Source organism: Panthera uncia (assembly GCF_023721935.1).
Source record: "Panthera uncia isolate 11264 chromosome A1 unlocalized genomic scaffold, Puncia_PCG_1.0 HiC_scaffold_16, whole genome shotgun sequence".
Classification (NCBI taxonomy): domain Eukaryota; kingdom Metazoa; phylum Chordata; class Mammalia; order Carnivora; family Felidae; genus Panthera; species Panthera uncia.
In genome coordinates this window covers 18,097,224-18,115,279 of record NW_026057576.1, presented here as the reverse complement: position 1 = coordinate 18,115,279, position 18,056 = coordinate 18,097,224, and the positions used below count along the sequence as shown (strand labels likewise).

General features: G+C 42.5%; 1 protein-coding gene across 1 annotated transcript in view; it reads left to right on the top strand.

The window, feature by feature from the left end:
* Positions 1 to 18,056, top strand: part of LOC125933736 (phosphatidylinositol 3,4,5-trisphosphate 3-phosphatase TPTE2-like) — a 116,099-nt gene that overhangs the window by 75,139 nt on the left and 22,904 nt on the right. The window contains exons 14-15 of the mRNA XM_049646857.1: positions 3,682 to 3,743; positions 5,717 to 5,797. Coding sequence (XP_049502814.1) covers positions 3,682 to 3,743; positions 5,717 to 5,797 — 143 coding nt within the window. The remainder of the gene's footprint in view (positions 1 to 3,681; positions 3,744 to 5,716; positions 5,798 to 18,056) is intronic.

The window sequence follows — 18,056 nt, the reverse complement described above, 5'->3', positions numbered from 1 at the left end:
CATAGAGCCTAATGCAGGGCTGGATCCTATGACACTGGGATGCATGATCTGAGCTGAAAACAAGAGTCAGACTGTCAACTGCCACCCAGATGCCCTACTGGTTTCTCTTTTAGTCTTTTTCTCTGCCCTGGGGCAGATGAATCTGCTCGGTCCCTCAGTACCGTCCCTCCCCACCACAGTTTGCAGTGTTGGGGGTGGGGAGTCCCTTCATTACCACGTCTCCCTCTCTCTTGCTGTTCTCTGTGTGGTCTCTCTATCTTGTGAGCAGCGGGAGCTGTTCCTTCAGCCCTTGGTTCTTCTGCAGGTGGAACTGTGCTTAAATAGGCGCAGATTTGTTGTGTCCAAATACGAGGTGAGTTCAGGATCTTCCTATGACGCCATCTTGGACTGGAACTCTACTCTTTTAGCTACATTTTAGGTGCTTTAAGCAGCTCTAAGGGACACATGCGCGCGCACACACACACACACACACACACACACACAGAGCTGGGGTCAGGAACATTGCCTCAGTCTCTGCTTACAAATTCCAGAATATAGAGTATAAATTGTACATTGTAGGGAGGGTAATGGATGCAGCTGAGAAAGAATAAAGTTTAAGGACTGTTGTAAAAGATCATATAAACTGGTATTAAGATGTATTTGACAATGTGAAAGTTGCTTCAATGTGTAGAACCTCAGTTTCTCCCTCCTTATGCAGGGTATTTACCTCACAAAATTGTTGTAAAGATTATATGAGACCTGTAAAGTATTACCCAAGTGTTAGTCATAATTATGAAAGCCAGTACTGTATTGCATTTAGAGATGCAAGAAGCTTTTGCTGACTTCAGGAGAACAAAGGCTCTCTCGCAGACTCCCTCTAACCAACTTGGTGAATATTCTCCATTCCCTTTATAAACACACCTGTGGTGTTCCCTGGCATCTTGAAAACTTGCAACTAGTAAGCTTCAATTTAGCGTGCCTGCGTGTTTCTTCTTCCACCAGTGTCTGTCACTTCTACTTGTTATTATGCTTCCGCCAAAGAATTAAATATTACATAGATCTGTAAAATGGCAGAGTGAACAGAAAGCTATAATTTTATGAGCCCTTAGTTGGAAGTTTCAAGAAGGTTCAATGAAGTTGAGCGGCTACAATAAAAATTGCAGCTGAATGAAATGCAAGTAAGACTAGGGGCACCTGGGTGGCTCAGTCTGTTAAGCATCCGATCCTTGGTTTCAGCCCAGGCCATGGTCTCATGGTTGTGGGATCGAGCCCTGCATCAGGCTCTGTGCTGACAGTGTGGAGCCTGCTTGGGATTCGCCCTCTCCCTCTCTGCTCCTCCCGTGCCCCTCCCTCTCTCTCAAAATAAATAAATAAGCTTGAAAAAGTGCAAGTGAGACTCATATAAAACATGGGGAGAAAAACCCCAGCAGTAAAATCTAAGAGGCTTCTCTACCCAGATTGCTTTAAAGAATCTGAAATTAGAAATTATAGATGATACAGTGGTTTCTACCACAGGCCTGGCCTTTCCAAGAAAGAATTCCAACTGGGGAGACACATATTTAAAAAGTTAAAACCTCTGTCCAGTATCAGAAGGTTAGTGAATAAGCATAAGTTTATGTTTGAAGTTAAAATTAAGTGTTAAAGGTAGTACTTTTCATACAATCATTTTCATGATTCCCTGCTCTACCTGACTTGACTGGATGAGAGGGCATCTACTGTGTCTTTGGTTGTACACAACCACAAGGGCATGAAATCTGCAAAAATGTTTTTCAGATGGGAAGATACCGGTATAGACATCCAGAGATGTCCTCCAGAATCGAAATGTTAACAGTCTATACCACTGAGAGCTGGGGTGTTAATAGTCAGGATTTCCTTTAGCAAGAAGCCTTTATGTATCATAGCATTGGGTGGTACCAAGTCTTTTTTGGGGGGGAGCCTGGATGACTCAGTTGGCTGAGCGTCTGACTCTTGATTTCAGTTCAGGTAGTGATCCCAGGGTTGTGGGGTCCCCATATGCAGCATGCAGCCTCCTTAAGATTCTCTCTCTCTCTCTCTCTCTCTCTCTCTCTCTCTCTTTCCCTCCCTCTGCCCCCTCCCCAACTTGCACTCTGTCTCTAAACTTTTAAAAAAAAATTATAGTCTTTTTTTTTTTTAGAAGTACTTGGGTTAGAATGTTTTTCAAACTATGAGTTGCAAAATAAGTTTGGGTCATTAAAAAAAAGGAATCGAATAGAAAATAGAATGTATCTCAAGTTAAAAAGGTAAGTTTGAAATTACATAAAGTAAGTTCAGCACGCACTGGCTAAGACAAAAACTACAAGTAACTGTGGAAATAAAAGAAGCAACATTTTTTAAAACAAATTTTGTATAGCGGGACAAAAATATAAATTAGAATAAAACATAAGAAACTTTGAGGATGAAATGACTGAAGTCAAGGGTTTGCTTTAAAATGCTATAGAAGAGGGGCGCCTGGGTGACTCAATCCACTAAGCATCTGACTTCTGCTCAGGTCATGATCTCGCAGTGAGTTCAAGCCCCACATCGGGCTCTGTGCTGACAGCTCAGAGCTTGGAGCCTGCTTCCGACTCTGTGTCTGCCTCTCTCGCTCTCTCTCTCTCTGTCAAAAATGAATAAACATTTAAAAATTTTTTAAAAAATAAAATGCTACAGCCGCGCCTGGGTGGCTCAGTCGGTTGAGCGTCCGACTTCGGCTCAGGTCCCGGTCTCGCGGTCCGTGAGTTCGAGCCCCGCGTCAGGCTCTGGGCTGATGGCTCAGAGCCTGGAGCCTGCTTCCAATTCTGTGTCTCCCTCTCTCTCTGCCCCTACCCCGTTCATGCTCTGTCTCTCTCTGTCTCAAAAGTGAATGAATGTTAAAAAAAAAAATTTAAAAATAAAATGCTATAGAAAAAAAGGAAGAAAAACAGGGAGAGGGAAGAAGGGAGGGAAGAGGAGAGAGAAAAGTACAGCAATATGATATACTCTGGGGAACAGATATATGGGGGTTCATTATTCTCTTTACTTTCTTACATGTTTGGTAGCACACTTAAAAATCGGGGTGCCTGGGTGGCTCAGTTGGTTGAGCGTCTGACTTCAGTTCAGTTCATGATCTTGTGGTTCATGAGCTGTGCTGACAGCTCAGAGCCCAGAGTCTGCTTTGGATTCTGTCTCCCTCTCTCTCTGCCCCTCCCCCTTCTCTGCTCATGCTCGCTCTCTCTCTCTCTCTCTCTCTCTCTCAAAATAAATAAACATTAAAAAAAACCAACTCAAAAATAGAAGGAAAAATGGATGTTGTAAATGCTTCATCATGTTTTGGGTTCTGATCACGTTTTATCTTTTATAGGTACTTTCACTTACATTAGTTAGAAAGAGTGTATAATTAGCTCTTAATTGGTAAGTAGCTCTTTAGCTTCGGAGTCCCAGAATAGACCTCACTGCCTCTGCCTGCAGCTGTGATCCCCAGCCGTAGCGACTCAAAAACAGTACATGCGTGCACATGTGTGTCCCTGCGCACAGGACAGAATTCCAGGGACAGCTCCAGACCCACGAAACAGCTTTGCCTATTCCTGAATTGAAACATTTTCAACAAGCACTTTCAGAGCGAAAGAAAATCAATCCAAACTGAGCTCTCTGAATATTCATGACAGCATTTTTATACCAAGTACTGCCACGAACAATGGTTCATGGACTTCTTTTCTTTTCCAGGAAGAACTGGAACGATGGCTTGTGCCTGCCTTATTGCCAGTGAAATATTTACAACTGCAGAGGTACGAAAGATGTGACCGCAGGCTCTGTCTTATGCTGATTGAGTTCGATAGTTCTGAAACCTCACTGGTAGGACGTTAAGATGATTCTTTGAGTTGTGGCGCTTAACAAAGTTGTAATTGGGGAAGCAGTTATTAGAAAGCCTGGTTTTGATACTTCCTTGTTTAACTCGCACTGGTTAGTAACTGACCCAGGTGCTTCTTAACTCTGGGCCAGGACTAGAGTGAGGTCAGTGAAACACTCACTTCAGGCACAAAATTTAAGGGAATGCCAAAATTTTCAGTAATTAAGATAAATAACCTAATGCATTATTTTTAACGATCAAAACTAATCCAAAAAAATCCATGGTATATATAATAATACCCAACATTTTATTTTATTTAAATATTTTTTATTTTAGAGAGCGAGTGAGAGAGCAGGGGAGGGGGGCAGAGGGAAAGAATCTCAAGCAGGCTCCACGTGAGGCTCAATGCTGTGACCTTGAGATCATGACTTGAGCTGAAGCCAAGAGTCAGACACTCAACCTACTGAGCCACCCAGGCACGCCAATAATTCTAACGTTTTAAATAAAGACGGCTCAGGCGCACCTGGGTGGCTCCTTTGGTTAAGTGTTCGGCTCTTGATTTCGGCTCAGGTCATGCATGATCTCATGGTTTGTGGGCTTGAGCCCCAAGTCAGGCTCTGTGCTGACAGCACGAACCCTGCTTGGGATTCTCTCTCCCCCCCTCTCCTCTCTCCGCCCCTTCCTGCTTGCACTTGCTCTCGCTGTCTCTCTGAAAATAAATAAATAAATTTTTAAAAACTAATAAAATATGTAAATAAAGACAGGGACAAATAGGGACAGAATTAAGATGAGGTAGGGTCAAGCAGTCCAAGTGCAAAAAAAAAAAAAAAAAAAAAAAACCTCTACAATCGTAATGCTTCCTTCACTTCACCTCATCCCAGCCCCGCTCTTATACCCCCAGTTAGGGGACTTCCTCCTTCCTCACAAGAATAATATCAAGACTGGTTTGATAAGTTCTCTAAAGGACTTCAGACATCCTTAGAAGTAGTAGGTAGGAGTGCCTGGGTGGCTCAGTTGGTTAAGTGCCCGACTCTTGGTGTCAGCTCAGGTCATGATCTCACCGTTTGTGAGTTCAAGCCCCGTATCAGACTCCATGCTGACGGTGTGGAGCCTGCTTAGGATTCTCCCTCTCTCTCTCTCTTTGCTCCTCCCCTGCTCACACACACATTCTCTCTCTCTCTCAAAAAATAAATAAACTTAAGAAAAATAAAGAGGTTCTAGGTAGATAAAAGGTACATTTTGCCACGCAGAACAAAGTCTCTCCTGTGTGTTATTAACTTCTCATAATCACTCTCTGTGGGGTCTGTGCCCTCTGGAAATTTCTGCAAAGAGAGGGTGGGCTATTTCTATTTCTTAAAGTGGGGTTCTCAGTCTTAGTTCCACCATGATCCTGCCGAGAAGCTCCCACTGAACAGGGGCGCCCAGCAGTTCTGCTCCCCACTTGGCCCACAGTCTGAGAAGGGGCCTTCACATTGTCCATGTGGCCCGCCCTCTAGCGCCACCTTCTGCTTTGTTCCTAATTTGAGACACACAGGTTAGGAAAATGGGTATTGGACAGTGTTTTTCAAACTGGATCCAATCGATCCGTGAGCTGTAAACTCAACTGCATTGGGTCGTGACTGGCATTTTTAATAACAAAATGGAATCGATTAGGATGGAAAATAGCAACAGGTAAGTATTGTTTTGTGAAACTTTGGTTTCAGTCGTGTGTGTGTGTGTGTGTGTGTGTGTGTGTGTGTGTGTATAACAAGCCTGCATGTGGCTTTTTGTTGTTGTTAACTTTATTTGGGGCAGCCTCTGCTCAGAGGCTGCTGACTTAAGGAAATAACGTGCCCTCAGAACTTTTAAGGATGCCTTACAAGGAAAAGAACCTGCAGACGAACCTTGATTGTGTGGCCCCCTTTTCTGTAGGACAGCCTTTATTATTTTGGAGAACGGCGAACAGATAAAAGCACCAGCACTAAATATCAGGGAGTTGAGACTCCTTCTCAGGTAAGTTGTGTTTTTTACAAGGGGATTCTTCAGGAAGTTGTTTAAGATTGGCAGCTATTATTTGGTTTCATTTTAGATTCTTTTCCTCTGGCGATCAGGCAGCCTGACTCTGGTGCCTGTGATAGGCCTTGATCCCTCCCAGGGCCCGAGAGCCACAGCTGGGGCCCTCCTGGTGCTCTGCAAACACAAAGTTCTGCCAGGGCATCCGTGGTCCATTTTATATTGGTCATTGCTCACAGAGTTCAAGAGTTGATTCCCTTCCCAAAGTAGGAAGGTCTGATTTCTAAGATTCCAGACCCTTGAAGATTATTGTAAGTCACTAGCCTTTGATTTTCCTTATTTTTTTAAATATGAAATTTATTGTCAAATTGGTTTCCATACAACACCCAGTGCTCATCCCAAAAGGTGCCCTCCTCAATACCCACCCCCCACCCTGCCCTCCCTCCCACCCCCCATCAACCCTCAGTTTGTTCTCAGTTTTTAAGAGTCTCTTATGCTTTGGCTCTCTCCCACTCTAACCTCTTTTTTTTTCCCCCTTCCCCTCCCCCATGGGTTTCTGTTAAGTTTCTCAGGATCCACATAAGAGTGAAACCATATGGTATCTGTCTTTCTCTGTATGGCTTATTTCACTTAGCATCACACTCTCCAGTTCCATCCACGTTGCTACAAAGGGCCATATTTCATTCTTTCTTATTGCCACGTAGTATTCCATTGTGTATATAAACCACAATTTCTTTATCCATTCATCAGTTGATGGACATTTAGGCTCTTTCCATAATTTGGCTATTGTTGAGAGTGCTGCTCTAAACATTGGGGTACAAGTGCCCCTATGCATCAGCACTCCTGTATCCCCTGGGTAAATTCCTAGCAGTGCTATTGCTGGGTCATAGGGCAGGTCTATTTTTAATTTTTTGAGGAACCTCCACACTGTTTTCCAGAGTGGCTGCACCAGTTTGCACTCCCACCAACAGTGCAAGAGGGCTCCCGTTTCTACGCATCCTCTCCAGCATCTATAGTCTCCTGTGTTGTTCATTTTAGCCACTCTTACTGGTGTGAGGTGATATCTGAGTGTGGTTTTGATCTGTATTTCCCTGATGAGGAGTGACGTTGAGCATCTTTTCATGTGCCTGTTGGCCATCCGGATGTCTTCTTTAGAGAAGTGTCTATTCATGTTTTCTGCCCATTTCTTCACTGGATTATTTGTTTTCCGGGTGTGGAGTTTGGTGAGCTCTTTATAGATTGTGGATACTAGCCCTTTGATATGTCATTTGCAAATATCTTTTCCCATTCCGTCAGTTGCCTTTTAGTTTTGTTGATTGTTTCCTTAGCTGTGCAGAAGCTTTTTATCTTCATGAGGTCCCAATAGTTCATTTTTGCTTTTAATTCCCTTGCCTTTGGGGATGTGAAGTAAGAAATTGCTGTGGCTGAGGTCCGTGAGGTTTTTTCCTGCTTTCTCCTCTAGGGTTTTGATGGTTTCCTGTCTCACATTCAGGTCCTTTATCCATTTTGAGTTTGTTTTTGTGAATGGTGTGAGAAAGTGGTCTAGTTTCATTCTTCTGCATGTTGCTGTCCAGTTCTCCCAGCACCATTTGTTGAAGAGACTGTCTTTTTTCCACTGGATATTCTTTCCTGCTTTGTCAAAGATTAGTTGGCCATACTTTTGTGGGTCTAGTTCTGGGGTTTCTATTCTATTCCATTGGTCTATGTGTCTGTTTTTGTGCCAGTACCATGCTGTCTTGATGATTACAGCTTTGTAGTAGAGGCTAAAGTCTGGGATTATGATGCCTCCCGCTTTGGTCATCTTCTTCAAAATTACTTTGGCTATTCGGGGTCTTTTGTGGTTCCATACAAATTTTAGGATTGTTTGTTCTAGCTTCGAGAAGAATGCTGGTGCAATTTTGATTGGGATTGCGATGAATGAATAGATTGCTTTGTGTAGTATTGACTTTTTAACAATATTTATTCTTCCAATCCATGAGCATGGAATGTTTTTCCATTCCTTTATATCTTCTTTAATTTCCTTCATAAGCTTTCTATAGCTTTCAGCATACAGATCTTTTACCTCTTTGGTTAGGTTTATTCCTAGGTATTTTATGCTTCTTGGTGCCATTGTGAATGGGATCAGTTTCTTTATTTGTCTTTGTGTTGCTTCATTATTAGTGTATAAGATTGCAACTGATTTCTGTACATTGATTTTGTATCCTGCCACTTTGCTAAATTCATGTATCAGTTCTAGCAGACTTTTGGTGGAGTCTATCGGGTTTTCCATGTATAATATCATGTTATCTGCAAAAAGTGAAAGCTTGACTTCATCTTTGCCAATTTTGATACCTCTGATTTCCTTTTGTTGTCTGATTGCTGATGCTAGAACTTCCAACACTATGTTAAACAACAGCCTGTTGTTTAACATAGTGGACATCCCTGTCATGTTCCTGACCTCAGGGGGAAAGTTCTCAGTTTTTCCCCATTGAGGATGATATTAGCTGTGGGATTTTCATAAATGGCTTTTATGATGTTTAAGTATGTTCCTTCTATCCCGACTTTCTGGAGGGTTTTTATTAAGAAAGGGTGCTGAATTTTTTCAAATGCTTTTTTCTGCATCGATTGACAGGATCATATGGTTCTTATCTCTTCTTTTATTAATGTGATGTATCACACTGATTGATTTGTGAATGTTGAACCAGCCCTGCAGCCCAGGAATGAATCCCACTTGATCATGGTGAATAATTCTTTTTATATGCTATTGAATTTGATTTGCTAGAATCTTATTGAGAATTTTTGCATTCATATTCATCAGGGATATTAGCCTGTAGTTCTCTTTTTTGCTGGGTCTCTGTCTGGTTTAGGAATCAAAGTAATGCTGCCTTCATAGAATAAGTCTGGAAGTTTTCCTTCCGTTTTTGTTTTTTGGAACAGCTTGAGAAGGATACGTATTATCTCTGCTTTAAATGTGTGGTAGAATTCCCCTGGGAAGCCGTCTGGTCCTGGACTCTTATTTGTTGGGAGATATTTGATAACTGATTCCATTTCTTTGCTGGTTATGGGTCTGTTCAAGTTTTCTGTTTCTTCCGGTTTGAGTTTTGGAAGTGTGTGGGTGCTTAGGAATTTGTCCATTTCTTCCAGGTTGTCCAGTTTGTTGGCATATAGTTTTTCATAGTATTCTCTGATAATCGCTTGTATTTCTGAGGGATTGGTTGTAATAATTCCATTTTCATATATGATTTTATCTAAGCAACCTTATTGATAAGAATGTGGTAATTGCAGGGGACTTTAATACTCCACTTACTTTACATACTTTAATACACCACAATATGCTTTCTTTTGAGTGCACATGGAACATTCTCCAAGATAGATCACATACTGGCTCACAAAACAGCCCTTCATAAGTATAAAATAATTGAGATCATACCATGCATACTTTCAGACCACAATGCTATGAAGCTTGAAATCAACCACAGGAAAAAGTTTGGAAAACCTCCAAAAGCATGGAGGTTAAAGAACACCCTAGTAAAGAATGAATGGGTCAACCAGGCAATTAGAGAAGAAATTTAAAAATATATGGAAACAAATGAAAATGAAAATACAACAATCCAAACGCTTTGGGATGAAGCAAAGGCAGTCCTGAGAGGAAAATACATTGCAGTCCAGGCCTATTTCAAGAAACAAGAAAAATCCCAAATACAAAATTTAACAGCACACCTAAAGGAAATAGAAGCAGAACAGCAAAGACACCCCAAGCCCAGCAGAAGAAGAGAAATAATAAAGATCAGAGCAGAAATAAACAATATAGAGTCTAAAAAAACCTGTAAAGCAGATCAGTGAAACCAAGAGTTGGTTTTTTGAAAAAAACAAAATTGATAAACCTCTAGCCAGGCTTCTCAAAAAGAAAAGGGAGATGACCCAAATTGATTTTCCTTTAAAGAGGAACTCAAGTCTTTCACAAACCCCTACTGGGGCAATTCAGCTCTTGCAGAACATCACGTCTGCGTGTGTGTGAGAGAGAAAGAGACAGAGGAGAGGCTGCTGTATTTTGAAAGTGAAAGAAGAGGGGAAATGAATATCTTTCAGCAATGTATTATATACCAGACACGATTGCACTTTGACATATATTATCTCATTTAATACTCAGAAAACCCATGTGAAATATATGCAGTTACCCTATTTTGTCCTTTTAAAAATGTTTTATGATGGAGGGGGGGTTCCGGAAGATGGCGGCGTAGGAGGACGCGGGGCTCACAACGCGTCCTGCCGATCACTTAGATTCCACCTACACCTGCCTAAAGAACCCAGAAAACCGCCAGAGGATTAGCAGAAGGGAGTCTCCGGAGTCAAGCGCAGACGAGAGGCCCACGGAAGAGGGTAGGAAGGGCGGCGAGGCGGTGCGCGCTCCACGGACTGGCGGGAGGGAGCCGGGGCGGAGGGGCGGCTCGCCGGCCAAGCAGAGCCCCCGAGTCTGGCTGGCAAAAGCGGAGGGGCCGGACAGACTGTGTTCCGACAGCAAGCGCGACTTAGCGTCTGGGAGGTCATAAGTTAACAGCTCTGCTCGGGAAGCGGGAAGGCTGGAGGACAAAGGGAGGGAGAGCTGCTGAGCCCCCGGACGGCAGAGCTCAGCTTGGCGGGGAACAAAGGCGCCAGCGCCATCTCCCCCGCCCATCCCCCAGCCAAAATCCCAAAGGGAACCAGTTCCTGCCAGGGAACTTGCTCGCTCCGCGCAAACACCCAACTCTGTGCTTCTGCGGAGCCAAACCTCCGACAGCGGATCTGACTCCCTCCCGCTGCCACAGGGCTCCTCCTGGAGTGGATCACCTAAGGAGAAGCGAGCTAAGCCTGCCCCTCCAGCCCCCGTGCACCTTGCCTACCCACCCCAGCTAATACGCCAGATCCCCAGCAACACAAGCCTGGCAGTGTGCAAGTAGCCCAGACGGGACACGCCACCCCACAGTGAATCCCGCCCCTAGGAGAGGGGAAGAGAAGGCACACACCAGTCTGACTGTGGCCCCAGCAGTGGGCTGGGGGCAGACATCGGGTCGGACTGCGGCCCCGCCCACTAACTCCAGTTATACACCACAGCACAGGGGAAGTGCACTGCAGGTCCTCACCACGCCAGGGACTCTCCAAAATGACCAAACGGAAGAATTCCCCTCAGAAGAATCTCCAGGAAATAACAACAGCTAATGAACTGATCAAAAAGGATTTAAATAATATAACAGAAAGTGAATTTAGAATAATAGTCATAAAATTAATCGCTGGGCTTGAAAACAGTATACAGGACAGCAGAGAATCTCTTGCCATAAAGATCGAGGGACTAAGGAACAGTCACGAGGAGTTGAAAAACGCTTTAAACGAAATGCAAAACAAAATGGAAACCACAATGGCTCGGCTTGAAGAGGCAGAGGAGAGAATAGGTGAACTAGAAGATAAAGTTATGGAGAAAGAGGAAGCTGAAAGAAAGAGAGATAAAAAAATCCAGGAGTATGAGGGGAAAATTAGAGAACTAAGTGATACACTAAAAAAAAATAATATACGCATAATTGGTATCCCAGAGGAGGAAGAGAGAGGGAAAGGTGCTGAAGGGGTACTTGAACAAATTATAGCTGAGAACTTCCCTGAACTGGGGAAGGAAAAAGGCATTGAAATCCAAGAGGCACAGAGAACTCCCTTCAGACGTAACTTGAATCGATCTTCTGCACGACATATCATAGTGAAACTGGCAAAATACAAGGATAAAGAGAAAATTCTGAAAGCAGCAAGGGATAAACGTGCCCTCACATATAAAGGGAGACCTATAAGACTCGTGACTGATCTCTCCTTTGAAACTTGGCAGGCCAGAAAGGCTTGGCACGATATCTACAGTGTGCTAAACAGAAAAAATATGCAGCCGAGAATCCTTTATCCAGCAAGTCTGTCATTTAGAATAGAAGGAGAGATAAAGGTCTTCCCAAACAAACAAAAACTGAAGGAATTTGTCACCACGAAACCAGCCCTACAAGAGATCCTAAGGGGGATCCTGTGAGACAAAGTACCAGAGACATCACTACAAACATAAAACATACAGACATCACAATGACTCTAAACCCATATCTTTCTATAATAACACTGAATGTAAATGGATTAAATGCGCCAACTAAAAGACATAGGGTATCAGAATGGATAAAAAAACAAGACCCATCTATTTGCTGTCTACAAGAGACTCATCTTAGATCTGAGGACACCTTTAGATTGAGAGTGAGGGGATGGAGAACTATTTATCATGCTCCTGGAAGCCAAAAGAAAGCTGGAGTAGCCATACTTATATCAGACAAACTAGACTTTAAATTAAAGGCTGTAACAAGAGATGAAGAAGGGCATTATATAATAATCACAGGGTCTATCCACCAGGAAGAGCTAACTATTATAAATGTCTATGCGCCAAATACCCGAGCCCCCAGATATATAAAACAATTACTCATAAACATAAGCAACCTTATTGATAAGAATGTGGTCATTGCAGGGGACTTTAACACCCCACTTACAGAAATGGATAGATCATCTAGACACACAGTCAATAAAGAAACAAGGGCCCTGAATGATACATTGGATCAGATGGACTTGACAGATATATTTAGAACTCTGCATCCCAAAGCAACAGAATATACTTTCTTCTCGAGTGCACATGGAACATTCTCCAAGATAGATCATATACTGGGTCACAAAACAGCCCTTCATAAGTTTACAAGAATTGAAATTATACCATGCATACTTTCAGACCACAATGCTATGAAGCTTGAAATCAACCACAGGAAAAAGTCTGGAAAACCTCCAAAAGCATGGAGGTTAAAGAACACCCTACTAACGAATGAGTGGGTCAACCAGGCAATTAGAGAAGAAATTAAAATATATATGGAAACAAACGAAAATGAAAATACAACAATCCAAACGCTTTGGGATGCAGCGAAGGCAGTCCTGAGAGGAAAATACATTGCAATCCAGGCCTATCTCAAGAAACAAGAAAAATCCCAAATACAAAACCTAACAGCACACCTAAAGGAAATAGAAGCAGAACAGCAAAGGCAGCCTAAACCCAGCAGAAGAAGAGAAATAATAAAGATCAGAGCAGAAATAAACAATATAGAATCTAAAAAAACTGTAGAGCAGATCAACGAAACCAAGAGTTGGTTTTTTGAAAAAATAAACAAAATTGACAAACCTCTAGCCAGGCTTCTCAAAAAGAAAAGGGAGATGACCCAAATAGATAAAATCATGAATGAAAATGGAATGATTACAACCAATCCCTCAGAGATACAAACAATTATCAGGGAATACTATGAAAAATTATATGCCAGCAAATTGGACAACCTGGAAGAAATGGACAAATTTCTAAACACCCACACTCTTCCAAAACTCAATCAGGAGGAAATAGAAAGCTTGAACAGACCCATAACCAGCGAAGAAATTGAATCGGTTATCAAAAATCTCCCAACAAATAAGAGTCCAGGACCAGATGGCTTCCCAGGGGAGTTCTACCAGACATTTAAAGCAGAGATAATACCTATCCTTCTCAAGCTATTCCAAGAAATAGAAAGGGAAGGAAAACTTCCAGACTCATTCTATGAAGCCAGTATTACTTTGATTCCTAAACCAGACAGAGACCCAGTAAAAAAAGAGAACTACAGGCCAATATCCCTGATGAATATGGATGCAAAAATTCTTAATAAGATACTAGCAAATCGAATTCAACAGCATATAAAAAGAATTATTCACCATGATCAAGTGGGATTCATTCCTGGGATGCAGGGCTGGTTCAACATTCGCAAATCGATCAACGTGATACATCACATTAACAAAAAAAAAGAGAAGAACCATATGATCCTGTCAATCGATGCAGAAAAGGCCTTTGACAAAATCCAGCACCCTTTCTTAATAAAAACCCTTGAGAAAGTCGGGATAGAAGGAACATACTTAAAGATCATAAAGGCCATTTATGAAAAGCCCACAGCTAACATCATCCTCAACGGGGAAAAACTGAGAGCTTTTTCCCTGAGATCAGGAACACGACAGGGATGCCCACTGTCACCGCTGTTGTTCAATATAGTGCTGGAAGTTCTAGCATCAGCAATCAGACAACAAAAGGAAATCAAAGGCATCAAAATTGGCAAAGATGAAGTCAACCTTTCGCTTTTTGCAGATGACATGATATTATACATGGAAAATCCGATAGACTCCACCAAAAGTCTGCTAGAACTGATACATGAATTCAGCAAAGTTGCAGGATACAAAATCAATGTGCAGAAATCAGTTGCATTCTTATACACTAACAATGAAGCAACAGAAAGACAAATGAAGAAACTGATCCCATTCACAATTGCACCAAGAAGCATAAAATACCTAGGAATAAATCTAACCAAAGATGTAAAAGATCTGTATGCTGAAAACTATAGAAAGCTTATGCAGGTAATTGAAGAAGATATAAAGAAATGGAAAGACATTCCCTGCTCATGGATTGGAAGAATAAATATTGTCAAAATGTCAATACTACCCAAAGCTATCTACACATTCAATGCAATCCCAATCAAAATTGCACCAGCATTCTTCTCGAAACTAGAACAAGCAATCCTAAAATTCATATGGAACCACAAAAGGCCCCGAATAGCCAAAGTAATTTTGAAGAAGAAGACCAAAGCAGGAGGCATCACAATCCCAGAATTTAGCCTCTACTACAAAGCTGTCATCATCAAGACAGCATGGTATTGGCATAAAAACAGACACATAGACCAATGGAATAGAACAGAAACCCCAGAACTAGACCCACAAACGTATGGCCAACTCATCTTTGACAAAGCAGGAAAGAATATCCAATGGAAAAAAGACAGTCTCTTTAACAAATGGTGCTGGGAGAACTGGACAGCAACATGCAGAAGGCTGAAACTAGACCACTTTCTCACACCATTCACAAAAATAAACTCAAAATGGATAAAGGACCTGAATGTGAGACAGGAAACCATCAAAACCTTAGAGGAGAAAGCAGGAAAAGACCTCTCTGACCTCAGCCGTAGCAATCTCTTACTCGGCACATCCCCAAAGGCAAGGGAATTAAAAGCAAAAGTGAATTACTGGGACCTTATGAAGATAAAAAGCTTCTGCACAGCAAAGGAAACAACCAACAAAACTAAAAGGCAGCCAACGGAATGGGAAAAGATATTTGCAACTGACATATCGGACAAAGGGCTAGTATCCAAAATCTATAAAGAGCTCATCAAACTCCACACCCGAAAAACAAATAACCCAGTGAAGAAATGGGCAGAAAACATGAATAGACACTTCTCTAAAGAAGACATCCGGATGGCCAACAGGCACATGAAAAGATGCTCAACGTCGCTCCTTATCAGGGAAATACAAATCAAAACCACACTCAGATACCACCTCACGCCAGTCAGAGTGGCCAAAATGAAGAAATCAGGAGACTATAGATGCTGGAGAGGATGTGGAGAAACAGGAACCCTCTTGCACTGTTGGTGGGAATGCAAATTGGTGCAGCCGCTCTGGAAAGCAGTGTGGAGGTTCCTCAGAAAATTAAAAATAGACCTACCCTATGACCCAGCAATAGCACTGCTAGGAATTTATCCAAGGGATACAGGAGTACTGATGCATAGGGGCACCTGTACCCCAATGTTTATAGCGGCACTCTCAACAATAGCCAAATTATGGAAAGAGCCTAAATGTCCATCAACTGATGAATGGATAAAGAAATTGTGGTTTATATACACAATGGAATACTACGTGGCAATGAGAAAAAATGAAATATGGCCTTTTGTAGCAACATGGATGGAACTGGAGAGTGTGATGCTAAGTGAAATAAGCCATACAGAGAAAGACAGATACCATATGGTTTCACTCTTATGTGGATCCTGAGAAACATAACAGAAACCCATGGGGGAGGGGAAGGAAAGAAAAAAAAAAAAAAAAAAAGAGGTTAGAGTGGGAGAGAGCCAAAGCATAAGAGACTGTTAAAAACTGAGAACAAACTGAGGGTTGATGGGGGGTGGGAGGGAGGGCAGGGTGGGTGATGGGTAGTGAGGAGGGCACCTTTTGGGATGAGCACTGGGTGTTGTATGGAAACCAATTTGACAGTAAATTTCATATATTAAAAAATAAATAAATAAAAAAAAAATAAAAAAAAAAAATAAAAAAAAAAAAATGTTTTATGATGGACAATTTCAAACATAAAACATCAAAACAGGGGTGCCTGGGGTTCGAACCCCGTGTCAGGCTCCATGCTGTCACCATGGACCCTGCTTGGGATTCTCTCCCTCTGTCTCTGCCCCTCCCTGTGCTCACTCACACTCACTCTCTCTTTCAAAATAATTAATTTTTTAAAAGTCAAGACAGTCTTATAATAAGTCCCCTTATAGCCCTCACAGCACTTCAACAATCATTTTATCACCCATCATTCATTCCCTCCCCAATCTCCTCACACACACTCCCCTTCTCCACTTTTTCTCTGAATCTGGATTACTGTGAAGGAAATCCCAGCCATCAGATCATACTATCCCACGAGTATTTTAATATGACATCCAACATAGATTCTTGAGGGGAAAAAGCACCTTAAAACCATTTATCAAATCTAAAAATGTTAGACCTTAATAATGCCTTGATAAAAACAAGTGGCTAGTGCAGGTTTAAATTTTCATAATCATCTCAAAATGTTTCTAAAATGTAGTTTGCTTCAATCAGGATCCAAACAAGGGTCACACATTTCATTTGGTTGCTATATCTCTTCAGTCTCTTGTAGTTTATAGGTTTCCCACCTGTCTCTTTTATAGCTTAAAATGTGTTTATTGCAGAAGCCAGGATATTTATCCTATAGAGCTTACGACATTCTAGACTTTGTTGTAAAAAGCATGCATGTTCATTACCTCCTGTAATATTCTCAAAAACTCTGAACGTAAAATGGTGCCCATTTTACAGATTGGGAAATGGAGGTTCAGGGAAACTAACTTTTTGAATCAAGAGCTCAAATCCAGCTCTGTCAGACTCCAAAGCTAATTATAAGAGCCAAAGTAGGCTCTTATTTTTGTGTTTGGCGGGGGACGAAGTTATTTCACATTGTTCTCTAGCTGTTTGACTTCTCTACCTCTTGGGCAGGCAAGGCCCCTGCCTTACCCATCTTAGCACCTTTTGCATCCCAAAGTGCTGTTTGTAGGGAACGCTTACTAAACACACTGTTCGTTGTATTAACTCCTGTTGTTTTAAGCTCCAGGAGAAGGAAGGATGGGGGGGCAAAAGCAGCCTGAGGGCCCAGCTGCGAGACAAGCTTTCCGCAGAGAGTGGAGAATCTGGTGGCAGGAGCAAGGGGATGTTAGATGCGACTCCTTCAAGGACTCTCCCTGTACATTTTCCCTTCCCCACCGCTTCTGTGCCATGCGGTCCCTCTCACTCCCGAACTGGCAAGCCAGAGGCTGCCACGGACTGTCTTCCGATTCACTGGCATAACAAGCACTCGGCCTCAGGTTTGAGCGCTGTGTCCTCAGGGCCCCGAGACAGCGTTCCCTCCCTGGGGGGTGGCAAATTTCAGATACCATCACATTTTGGCTGTGCATGTGGCCCGTTCTGTGGACTACACTTCATCCATCCCTAGGCTACGAACTTGCTCGAGCGTTTCTCTTGACTGGCACTTTCCAATGGAAAGTGTGGCAGTTAATCTTACGAACCCTTCCCATTGGGTGGGAAAGAATCTGTGGGCTTTGAAGTCCGTTTGATTCAATGTCAGAACTCTTTCACTTCTTGAAGAAGGAGTCGGGGAGAGGGGCGCCTGGCTGGCTCAGTCAGTGGAGCCTGCAACTCTTGACCTCAGGGTGGTGAGTTCGAGCCCTGTGTTGGGTATGGAGATTACTTAAAAACTAAAAAATAAAATAAAATAAATCTTAAAAAAGGAGTCAAGGAGAGGCCCCGTGAGCAGCTTGCCACAGAAGGACTCGGCAAAGAGAAGCCAAGGCTTCCTTACAAAAATAGAATTGGGGAAATGGAAAGTGAGTAAACTCAAGCTGGCCACAGGGATAAGAGCATATGTGGCTGTTATTGGCCTGTGGAGGTCTTCTTGAGTTCTTTCATGACTGGGAGGCTACTCCTCACCCAACCACAGAGCTTCCTTTAACTCAGTCACCGCGAAGGCTCCACCCTCAGATTGACCTTTTTCACAGTTGCATCAGGTACATCTTGGTGTCATGTCAAAGCTCTCGGTTGGTTCTGGTTAGATGCCCTCTCAGATATGAGCAGCCTAAAA